Below are 12,510 nucleotides of genomic sequence, written 5' to 3' on the forward strand. Positions count from 1 at the left end.
TCCCCAGCCCACTGTAAAGTACCTGACTCTTAACTGGGACTCCACTAAAGCTGGTAAAATACATATTTTAATTAACTGTTTCACCTTCTTAGAATGAAAATTCATTCACATTACATAGGTTGAACTTCCGAAAAAAAAAAAAAAAGAATGCACCTGTTCTATAAAAACCACTAACAAAATGAGTGAGCTTACTGAAATGCAATCTAGCTATGCAATTTAAGTAAATAATATAAAAGGTTTCAGGCTAATAGCCATAGGATTAATGCAGGTGAACACAGCACATGTCCATGCAGGCTGAGAAGGATGACGCCAGTGAGATTTTCCATAATCACATAGCATACCAGAAGCCTAAATCAGATCTCCCCCATATCTAAGCAAGAACTGAACCCCTGTTTCATTGAAAATGCACTGGGCATCAACTACCAGAACACTGTCTTCACTGTTTCTCATTCAAAACATTTTAGAACTAAGAAGAGCATCATAAAAATAATAAAACCCAACCCTACATTTATAAAACTTACTAAAGCACTGTAATATTGAATTCATTAAATATATTAGAGCAATGGCTCTCAACCAAGAGTGATTTTCCTCCCCTCATTGGACATTTGGGAATGTCTGGAGACTTTCTGGTTGTCACAAGTGGGGAGGGGGGGAAATGATGCGCTATTGGCATCTAGTGGGTAGAGGTCAAGGATGTTGTTACCCATCCTGTAATACACAGAACAGCCCCCCACCACAAAGAATATCCAGCTCCAAAGGTCAACTGGGCCAAAGTTTAGAACTTGTGCATCAAACTAACAACTACATAAAAGATAGACATTGTGCTGAATGCAGAGGACATGAAGATAAGAGATGAGAGATGACTTCTGCTATTGTGGGCAGTCCATTAAGTGATGAGAATGGCAGATAACACTGACAACAGGCTGATAAGTGCTGTGACAGGGGTGTGTACAAAAGGCTACTCAGAGCAGAAGCAACTACTGTAACCAGAAGGTCAGGGTTCTTTACCAGCAGTGACGTTCTAGCTGAAATTTGGAAGATTTCATCAAGCAAAGAGAGCAGTGCATGCTGGCCGGGGAAATCACATAGCAAAAGCAAGCTAGTGTCACACTGAAGGGTTCTGAGGTCACCAGCATTGTGTGTGGGGGACCACCAAAGCCAGAGATTAACGTGGTACACCTCCCTGGAAGACTAGTCTCAGGGGGAGAGGGGGAGGTTAATAATTTAACAGGTAAAGCAAATTTTATGGCATTTTTTAAAACATCACAATCATATATGGAGTGGAATACATACTTTGCGTGAAATTTAAAAATAACAGAAAAAGTTGCTTTGTTAGACTCGATATGCTGAGGGTACTAGTTAGGTTACTCCCACCCTCAGGAATATTTTGGTGAAATCTGAACAGTGTTAAATGTTTCAAAACAACTGATTCCCTGTGTTTGGCGCACAGAGCCGATGGAGGCGAAAGGAGGAGGTGACTGATGGGAAATCAGGCTAGATATGGCATATGCCAATTCTCATAGGCTGGGCCATGCGATCTGCACTTCCTACAGGCTGAGCAGGGGGAGTCGCTGGAGGCTGGCAGACGTGGAAATGGCACGATGTTAGTGTTGGAGAAGCAGGTGGCGGGAGAAAGATTATGACGCAGGATGACTTAAAATATTTCATATGAGGTGATGAAAGTCTAAACAAGGCAATGGCACAAAGGAGGGAGATTTTAGATACGGACTTGGTAGAATCCATAGTATCAAATATAACAATGACAGGGAATTAAGTTTTGGGGTTGGGCAACTAGGTGAGCAAGTGAGAACTTTTACAGCCTGGGCAAAGATGCTCTCATTTGAACCTCAAGACAACCCTGCAAATTATATGAACTATGTGCATCCAATCATGCCCAGTTTCTAGTTAAATGAGGCTCTGAGAGTGGGTGGCTTGCCTAGGATCACACATTTGGCATAAAAGAACTAAGCTTAGAGCTCAGGGCTCTCAGCTCCTAACGTGGGTTCTTTCTGCTCATGCTATCTCTCCAGTCACATTTTATAGTTATCACTAAACCTAATCATCATCATTTGATCCATTTTGACCAAATTTCCATTGGCCTCCAAAGCCTTGGATAAAATTCTGAATTGGTGATAATTAAGTCAGGAGCTTGTCCACTTCCAGGCATAGCCCATTTTGATTCCACGTGAATTCAAGAGAAAATTAATTGTGACTAATTATAACACGTAGAACTGATTGAAATTTTTTCCCTAAATTGTTTTTATCTAGTATATGTAAATCATATGCCATATATGATTGGAATATTCCAAAATACTTCTTTTTAGAACTTCAGAAGCAATCACATTGGAATAAATCAAAACTCTAGCAACAAGCTTCAGCCCCTATAGACGTACCTCCAGGTAGGTATTGAAATGGCCTGTGTGAAGGCTGCAAGCACAAGAGCAGGGACATGACTGATTAGTCAAGAAACACTAGCGTCCCTTTCTATCTAGCTTCCTACCACTCAGGTACATGCCTTCTTTTTCATGCAAAAATATTAATGGTAGATTTTGTTTCAGAAGCTCTAAATTCAAAAATACTCTCCAAGATACACATAAAAAATATTCAGTTCACACCAAAAATATCATGTCTCAACAATAATAGCTGGAACTGCTTATGTGTGTATCATTGTATGCCAAGTACCAGGCCAAGAATTTACATGATCTATCTCACCCCTCATTACTTGACTAAGAACTATTACTGGTTTTGCTTACAAAAAGTAGGCTTATAAACATGAGGTCACAGAGGCTTGTAAGCCAGGATCTGCATCCAAATCTGATTCGACAATGCAAGCTCTTCACCACTAGGCTTCCTGCTTCCCCCAAAGACTCTGTTTTCCTAGAACACAGCTGAAGACACATCAAGCTTCTGTGGTCCGTGTCATCTTCTCTTGGACTTGACAGACATGTTATCAGTCTATTGTCTTAAATCAAGTGTAGCAACTCACAGCAGAAAATGGATTTCTATTCATGGCTTTAAAGAAGGTCAACCTGAGTTCCTTTCATAGCAGTTTTGAGTCTCTGCCTATCACCACCAACATATTATCATTAGAAAAAGTGGAGCCCTCACCCATGAACACAAATGGAAACAGAAGCCCTTTCTTCTGCTACCCCTCCCTGTGATGTTTTCAATCTCTTATTTTTGTGTCTTGTTTTAATTTATGATGAGTTCAGTAAAAATGGAGTATCATTTTTTTCTCATAATGCATTTTCACATGGTGAATGCACTACAAAATCTCTACAAATGTGTACAATGCAAAAGATCATCTCTCTCTGCTGGCCCCAGAAAAGCTTCTATAAATAAATAAACTAAGGAGTTCCCGTCATGGCTCAGTGGTTAACGAATCCAACTAGGAACCATGAGGTTTCGAGTTTGATCCCTGGCCTTGCTCAGTGGGTTAAGGATCCGGCGTTGCAGTGAGCTGTGGTGTAGGTCGCAGACGTGGCTCAGATCCCATGTTGCTGTGGCTGTGGTGTAGGCCGGCGGCTACAGCTCCGATTAGACCCCTAGCCTGGGAACCTCCATATGCCACTGGTATGGCCCTAAAAAAAGACAAAAGACAAAAAAATTTAAAAAAATTTAAAAATAAAAAAACTAAGATGGGTTTGGCACGGCTGACTTATTTTACCGACCAAGTAATACAATGATGATTTGGAGCCTGAGCTTTGGCAAGGGAGGTCTGAACTGGGGTTTCAACCTGTCACTTAACCAGCTGAGTAAGCTTAGGCAGGTAAAGTGCTTCTCTGAGCCTTGTTTTCTGGACACACTGATACCTATCTCCTGTGACATATGTGAAATGTTAAAGTCTGTGAGTGAGATGTTTTAAGCTCCCTAAATGATATGTTCTACTCTACAACAAAAAGCACCACAACCTCTTAAATGTAGTGTGACTAGAAATAAAAGAAGCTGTCTGAGCCCAGTCGTGGCTTCTTCGTTCCTCCTGCAAACACTGACCTGGGAGAGCGGGCATTCTTTGGCTAGTGTGCTCTGGTTCATCTCTTTGAGCAGTTCCTTTAAGGCATTGCGGACCGTGGCATGGTTCCACTGCTCCGCAGGCAAGTCTTCCAACTTCGAACAACTGGAAAACAGAGCAAGGATGAATGACATGCAAACCCTAACAATGCAGAGCACAGCAGTCACCCCCGGGGTCCTGAGCCGGTATCAGGAGAACCACCAAGGAACAGGGTCAAATGTGGGCCAAAATGAGGGCAGGGGAGAAAAATGCTTCTCCAGGACCCTGATGGAGCCAAACAGGGTCTCTTTAAGTTGGTTATCACACTAGCCTGAGAAAAATTGTCAGTTTGAACTTGAGGAAATGCCGGTTTTTTAAAATATGATTCCTCCACTCTGCTGAAAGAAATGCCATGGGTAGTGTGATTAATTTAATCAATTAAAATGTAATCATTGGACATTCCTAAGGTCAAAGTAAAAAAATATTTCATCAGATTTGAAGGCCTACCCTTCTCCCTCACAGGACAATCCAGAGATGTTACTTCCCTAACTAAAAAAATTACTAGAAAAAAGTCATTAAAGCATTTCCTAGACAAGGATGGGAATGGTAGGTTCCTAATTAAACTCTCCCAAAGGGATAAATTCAAAATCTTAAAGGACAACATTCCTTAAATCACACAACTTGCAGACACTTTATAGGACTCTGCAGAGAACCTCTAGATATTTTAGGGGCATAATTTGTTCTGGAAACTGTATCTGGAAAAAAAAAAAAAATCATTCCCAAACTTCTGCAGGCCACCAGAGAAGAAAGCAGGAGACACCCTGTGCCAGGGCCTTCCTGGTATGCCCGCTACACAGGCACCAAACTCACCCCTGACAACACAAGCCTGAAAGAGCAGAGGTGTTTATTCTTCAAATACTAAGTGCTAAGCATTTAACCAGAGGACTCATTAAATTAGGGGTTGTGGAAAGTTCCCCTTTAAGGGCTGCAGATTTTTAATGATTTATCAAGCTTCCCCTAGGTTACCACTTCACTGCTTCTGAAAACAAAACATAAAACAGTTGGAATGTGGACTATAAAGATGCCTGGGGAAGGGCCCCTCCTTCCCTCCTCTTTTTTCTTTTTTTTTTTCCATTTCATGCAAAGTCGAGAAATTAACAAAGGCAGGATGAGCCAATCTCCATAATGACTGGATGATCATCAGACAGAGCAGCTCTGAGAGTAAGGAAGGGCAGATGTGCAGAGATACCCACCTTTGCAATTGGATTTTCAATGTCACAACGTGATAGACATCTTGTAGCATGTCGGCCACTGTCGCGTCGGGTGCGTCTGTCACATAACTGAGGGGGAGAGGGTTCCACCTCCCCAGCTTGATTATTCCTGCACAGGGAAGAAAAACACAATAAACACATATCTGCTATTTATTAAACCTTCCCATTGTTTGTTCAATGTTAAGAAGGTCACCCAATAGTCAACATTCAAGGCCCACTCAGAGATATTTTACAACCCAGTGCAATAGCCTATTTCTTTCTGGCTGACAATTGAGTTAACGACACAGGAAGATGAGAATGAAAGGATGAGGTTTAATCATGGACAATCAGGGGGTTTTTTTGTTTTTTTTTTTATGTTTTCCTGTTTCTTAAATTACTTAGAAAACCATACGGATACTTCCTTCCCCCAAAGTCTTGTTTCACATTCTAACTTAAGACTGATGCTAAATATACCGAACTGCTGATTTCATAGACCGAGGGAAAAAAAAAAAAAAAAAAGCAAGTCTTAAGTAAATATAAGATTGGGTTTTGAATTGTACAAGAAAATTCCTGTGTGTGGGCTCGGCACACACACAGTCACATCCTGATGGTGGTGCGATCTGCAGTGTGAAGAGAATTTGGAGCTGAAGAAGCCGTGAGAGTGCACTTCCAGATTCTCCTCCACCAGGCAGAGGGGCTGGTTTCCACAGCACAGGGATTGACCACAGATCAGAAATAGCAGAGATGCTTTCAACTTCAGGGTTTTGTTGTTTTTTTTAATTCCTCAGCTCTTTTTACAGTGACAATAGGACTCTTTCCCTGTGGGTTTCCTGCGATGTATGGTAAATACACATGACAGTGGAGGGAGAATAAAAATCCTGATCAGACTTGGGCAGATTCATGAGACAGCTTCAGCAACATGTGCTGAATATGCTACGTTATCCACAAGATGGACCCATCTTACCCAGTACACAGGGCACACATAACATCAGTGAAGAAAAATAAGGAGAAACCCATTTCACGAACAACACAGAGTAGCAAACATTTTATCTGGATGCTATGAAAAATCCAGTGGTCCCCATGATGTCAGAAATTGTCACACATCAAAAACAGTTATGTTTTAGTGATAGAACAGAAACAGCATTTTTATTTTTGGACAATACAGGTGAGTCCAACTACACTGTTCTTTCAAAAAATATATATTTTACCATCAAAGAGAAAGAACACTTGTAATACCCAAGTGAACTTTTAAAAGCTTCACAAAATGCTGATTTATAGCTATGGGGTGAAATTCCAATAATAGGAAATGAACTTTCTGGTCAGGGCACGTCCTGTCCAAGATGAAATCAATGAATGCGCAATGCTTGACATAATGCTTGAAAACAGGGAATAAACAGAACAAAAATATTAAAATGATGCACTGTTTCAGTATTAAGATTTAACAATCTGGTGCTGAATATGCTGCAGTATAAATAGTGCCTGGACTCAGATCCAATAAAGTAACACAGCTCTCATTCATACTACCGTATGTCTCTAGTTCTGGCTCCTTAAGTCATATTTCACTTGCCAAGAAAAGCTGTTTTCTTGTGGGGATAGTTTTCCTAACATTCTCTCTCATGACAATGAAAAGTGCACAGCACACAGCATGTAGCAGTCATGAAATGAGCATCCAGGGCCCACTGGACAGCCATCCAGGAGAGGATGAGTCTGCTTCCCTACTTCCTTTGTGCCTTCTGACATTGGAAAGTACTAAAAAGATACCAAAACTAACTATCATGATAACCCATGAGTAGAGTATAGATTGACCACCCTCTAAAGATGCTATTTTATTATAAGGGATCAGAGGAAAAAAAAAATGAAGTCAGCAATTGCACACTGTCATAAGCAAGTAGAAGCATTTGGTGGGTCATCTTGGTTACTAAGAATACGAGGGTAGCATGAAGCAAATGAATCCTATAAACTTTAATGCACAATGCTATAGAGGCGGTTCATCCATGCTGTTGTGTGTGTCACTGTTCATCCCTTTCTATCACTGAGAAGGGTGTCAATGTAAAAATACCCCACAATGCAGCAGACACAACAGAATATCCTCGAATGCTTTCATTTATATAAAATACAAGAACATGGAGTTCCCGTCGTGGCTCAGTGGTTAACGAACCCGACTAGGAACCATGAGGTTGTGGGTTCGATCCCTGGCCTTGCTCAGTGGGTTAAGGACCCGGCGTTGCCGTGGGCTGTGGTGTAGGTTGCAGACGCAGCTCGGATCCCGAGTTGCTGTGGCTGTGGCGTGGGCCGGCAGCTACAGATTCCATTCGACTCCTAGCCTGGGAACCTCCATATGCTGTAGGAGCAGCCCTAGAAAAGGCAAAAAGACAAAAAAAGAGACAAAATAAAATAAAATACAAGAACAGGTAAGACTAAGCTATGCGAAGAGAGGTCAGAATGTGGTTACCTCCACATGGCAGGGGCATGACTAGAAAGAGACATAAAGGGATTTTCTAGTTTGGGCTGGTGGTTGCAGGGGTGTAATAGTTGTCAAAGTCCATGTAACTGAATACTTAATATGCATGTATTTTACTGTATGTAAACTATACCTCAATTTTTAAAAAAGGTGGAGGGGGAGGAGTCTCTACCGGGAATGAAAGACACCTCATTCTATGGGAAACAGTAATCTCCATGTAGATAAATTCTCTCCCCACCCTGATGAGCCGGAAGGAGATTTGTTTGGGCTGGAATTAGACACACACAGGTGTCTTCCCAACACTTAATGCCTTAGAGCAGCTGCTCCAGGTTGGTTTCTATATCTTGCAAGAGAACTGTGACACACGTTATTTTCAGGCAGTGGGAACTGGCGTGTGCTTTTTCTTTTTCGTACCATATTGACTAACCTGCCTGATCCTAGAAGTCAATGCTCTTTGCTCAGCTATCTAACAAGGTCTGTGGGTGCAAGATCTGCTGGGACAGCGATGTCCAGAAGGCTCTCCTCCAGCCTGGCAGGGAGTTTGTTTGTTTGTTTGTTTTGGTGTTTTTTTGTCTTTTTAGGGCTGAACCCATGGCATATGAAGGTTCCCAGGCTAGGGGGTCTAATCAGAGCTACAGCCACCAGCCTACTACACAGCCACAGCAATGTGGGATCCAAGCCACGTCTGAGACCTACACCACAGCTCACAGCAATGCCAGATCCTTAACCCACTGAGCAAGGCCAGGATTCAAATCCACCTCCTCATGGATACTAGTTGGGTTTGTTAACCACTGAGCCAAGACAGGAACTCCAGAGTAACACTTTTAAACAAGCCTTTCCTCCAAACATGGTCTCTGTCTAATGTATTAGCCCTCTTTGGAAATACCTTCCATAAATAAAGTCCTCCTTCCATGATATAAAACTGGCAAAAATAGCATTTGGGCTAGAATCAAGTGTTAACTGAGGAAATCAAATTGGGAAGCAGCATACCACAGTGACTAAGAAGGCCAGTTTCCAAGTCAAAATGCCTCTGTTCATACCGTGGCTCCTCCACTCACTAACCCTATAACTATAGCAAGTTACTTAATTTCTCCACACCTCCATCCTCTCATCTGTAAAATGGAACAATAAAAGCACTGACCTCACAGGAATATTGTGCAGATGAAACATAAAGCTCTTAGTACAGAGCCTGGATATCATTAATCTCAACAATTAATCTTTTATAGTAATTATCTAGACATTCTTTAATGCTCCTTAAAAGGAAGACATGGGCAATTTATTTCAAAAATATTTACTCCAGGTTAACATTACTATCATTGAATCTTTAATTTGGTCAAGTGCCTATAAAAGGCCCTCATTGTTTTAAGTCACAGAGGACTGTATGTCAATTATGCCCCTCCTTCTGTTCCCCCTCCCCTGTCTCCCCTCTCCCACCCCCGCCCCTGCTCCATTTGGGTCTTATATCCTTGCTCTGCAGTGTCTCCTTTCCTGCTACCCATCAGTAGGTTCAGATTTTCCCTACTTTAAAACTAACAAAAACATCACAACACTCCTCTTCCCCTCCATGTCTCATTTTTCTGCACCATCAAATGTACTGAAAGTGTACCCCTAATTTCTCCATCAGAACTTCACCCCTAGATATCTATTTTCAATTCTTTTCATAAGGCAATGGAGTCAGCAGGGTTGGGTTACCTTAAGTAACATTGCTAGGAAATAACAGAGCCAGGATTCATTTTAAATACATGCACTTGCTCTTCTTAGTAGCCTACAAGTCGTATGGGTTCAAGCGTGAGGCACATGAGAAGAGAAGACTGGAAAAAGGCCTGGTTCCAAGTCTGGAAGGCCTTGAATGCCTAACTTAGTAGTACACTCTATGGGTCAGAGGTCAAGAGCAAGGCCTGGACTCAGAGGTGAGTTCATATCCAGTATTCTCTGCTTGTCAACTGCCAAGACTTTGGGCAAGTGGTTTAGTTTCCATTATCTGTAAAATGGGGATAATAACAGTGCCTACTCTTGAGACTTAAAATGAGAATGAGAATGCAGCAGTGGGACTGGCATACAATAAATGATTGGCTCAGTAAACAATGGGAGAAAATAGGTCCTTGAAAGTTCTTGGGTACAGATGTAACACCATCAAAGCAACACTTTGGGGTGATGACCCTGTACCGGAATTCAGGTGGATTAAAAGGGGGAAGCATTCTGAGGGGAGAAAAACTGAAATAATCCAAATGGGTCTATCTAACTACAACCATAACACCCTCTTCCTGGTTAACTCTAAGAAAGGATACAGACCCAACAAATGCTACAATACAATGAAGGAGGACAAAGACTGAAGAACAGACTACGTGCCCTCTAGGGAGATCTCACTCGCTGTGCTGGAGAAATCTCAATGAAAACAGCTGGTGATTAAATCAGATAGTGCATGCTCTCTCTCTCTATGTACACACACACACACACCCCCTGAGCCCAGCCAGGCACACCGTACATGCTCAATAAATGGCAATTTCTAATTCTTCTCTGAATATATAACACACCGTCACTCTGTCTGGTGTACTGATCCCACTCATCCACCTCTAAAAACTGTACACATTCTTCAGATTCTGCCACAAGAACAATTCCAACCCAGATCAACCCAGCTTGCAATAATCCCTTTCTCTGAACAGATACACAATAAATACTCGTGGTTGTGTAGCTTATAAGGAACTTACTTTACAATTTACAAAGTGGTTTTTTTTTTTTTTTTCCAAACCATTGGTTCACCCTCATAAGGAGAGCAGAGAAAGTGAGGTGAAGTTTAGAGAAGAGTGAATTTTCAAGGACGTCAGCAGTGACAGCCAGGACTAGACCCTGGGCTTCATCTGACAAGTTTTCTTACTAATGGACCAACACCCTTTCTACTCAGCTCTGCCCATGGGCTAATGCCCAACCAAATGGTCATGCATGGGTCAGGGTCTTGACATTTAATGTTAAACAAAGGGACATATGAGACCAATGAGCAAACAGGTGGCAGGCCCTGAAGAGCCAGCTACACTTGAGACTCCTTTGGAAAAAACTGTCTCCCACAACAGTGCCACTTCAGACATAAACATTGTTTCCCAAATCATCTTTCCTATTTGCAAAGAATTTATCATCTGCAAACATTTACAAAATGCCTGGTGCTGAGGACTATTACAGATTCAGTTTCAAGGTCTTTGAGTCGCAAATTATGGGCGTTTATTTATACAAATGTTAACATGATTGAATTGAGCATAATATCAATAAAATTGTTTATATCCAGACAAATCTGTTCACTAAAATAGAGAGGTCCAATCCACTCTTCGTGTAATGCCTTTAGACAAAATAACAAAATGCAATTGTAGGTAAATTTCCCATTAGTGACATAAAATTAGGTTGGGAATGGAGGCAATTTTTGTCTAAAATTAAAAGAAGGCCATAATGGAAACCAGTTTTTCACTCAATGCGGTATTCTGCCAAAAAGTGGACATATCACAAAAAAAGAAATATCAATAGTTGCTCGTGTCCATACATATTTGTTATTTTTACCAGTTTATAACCTATCTCACAGAAACCAAATACTCTTCTCGGTAGATGTATAATTCATATCCTTAGTATTATTTACCTCTAATTACGTAAAACAAGAGTGATGATAATACACATTACAGTTCATCAATATTTAATTCAAGTCTTTAGTAAGTTGATCATTTCTGAGGATAAAATAAAATGTGCTGATAGCACAATATGACCAATAAAACATCAAAAGGGCTTGTACCAAGCACTAATCATTCATTTATTCAACACTTTTCCTTTTGTGTCTCCAGCATAAGTCACTAAGATGCAAAGATAACCCAATACACCCCACCCCTGTAATTATGGAGCTCACAATTGAGTAGTATGTACTATTGCTAAATACTGAGCAAAGTAAAATCATTCTTAAAGTGAACCAAAGTGATAGCTTTTTCCCCCTGTACCTCAAATATAAGAAATATTTCGGAAGGCCTGCAAAAGATCATCTATAAAGTACAAGAGAATAATTCTCACTTTGTGGTGACATAGAGATAGATGCTGATAAAATAGGTATACAGGCATATTATAGAACAAAGTCCTCAAATCAATCTGTGAGACAGATATAGGAACCCAGCAAGCTATCAGCAGTACTCCTATAGAACAGCTCAATGAATAATTTTCTTTTATTCCAGGTGCATTTTAACATTAATTTCCAAAGCAAAATGAAAACTCAGCCTGGGGAAAATAATGAGACATTAGCTTCCATATCTAAAGGCTAGGGTTTATATATTTCATAACTCCCTGGAAGAGATCTCCACAAAAGAGTATCACTAAAAAAAAAAAAAAAAAAAAAAAAAAAAAACAGCATCAGAGTAGCTAAGCCTTGGGGCTTCTGGTTAGTGGTATTATTTCCACAATACACCAAGTGCTGATGAGGCCCCTTTTAAAAATAGGAGAACTCATGACATTGATTGCATCTGTTTATCCTCCTCAGAGTGGTCGTGTCCCTATGCTGTAGCATATAATTTTCTGCTGTTCAGCTATGCTTTGTTAAAGGAATTAAAAACTGTCTGTCCTATACAATAAGAACATAGAATTATTTATCCATAAATCAGTTCACAGGAAATCACTACCCAGCAGTATATAATAACTCAGCTTGTGTTTCTAACCTGTGGCCTGACTGTGGTATATCATCAAATTGTAGCAGCATAAAGGCGTAAATTGTAGTTATTATTGTTAAACCTGTGGTAGGAATGACTTTTCAATGAGGAAAGAGGAAAAAGGCAAGACAAAAATGGTTTTTC

General features: G+C 40.7%; 1 protein-coding gene across 2 annotated transcripts in view; it reads right to left on the reverse strand.

The window, feature by feature from the left end:
* Nucleotides 1-12,510, reverse strand: part of SATB2 (SATB homeobox 2) — a 191,764-nt gene that overhangs the window by 109,781 nt on the left and 69,473 nt on the right. For both annotated transcript variants that reach the window (XM_047773161.1, XM_047773160.1), the window contains exons 4-5: nt 5,245-5,371; nt 3,994-4,117 (exon numbers count right to left, since the gene is read on the reverse strand). In XM_047773161.1, the coding sequence (XP_047629117.1) occupies nt 3,994-4,117; nt 5,245-5,371 (251 nt within the window). The remainder of the gene's footprint in view (nt 1-3,993; nt 4,118-5,244; nt 5,372-12,510) is intronic.

This window comes from Phacochoerus africanus, chromosome 3 (genome assembly GCF_016906955.1).
Source record: "Phacochoerus africanus isolate WHEZ1 chromosome 3, ROS_Pafr_v1, whole genome shotgun sequence".
NCBI lineage: Eukaryota > Metazoa > Chordata > Mammalia > Artiodactyla > Suidae > Phacochoerus > Phacochoerus africanus.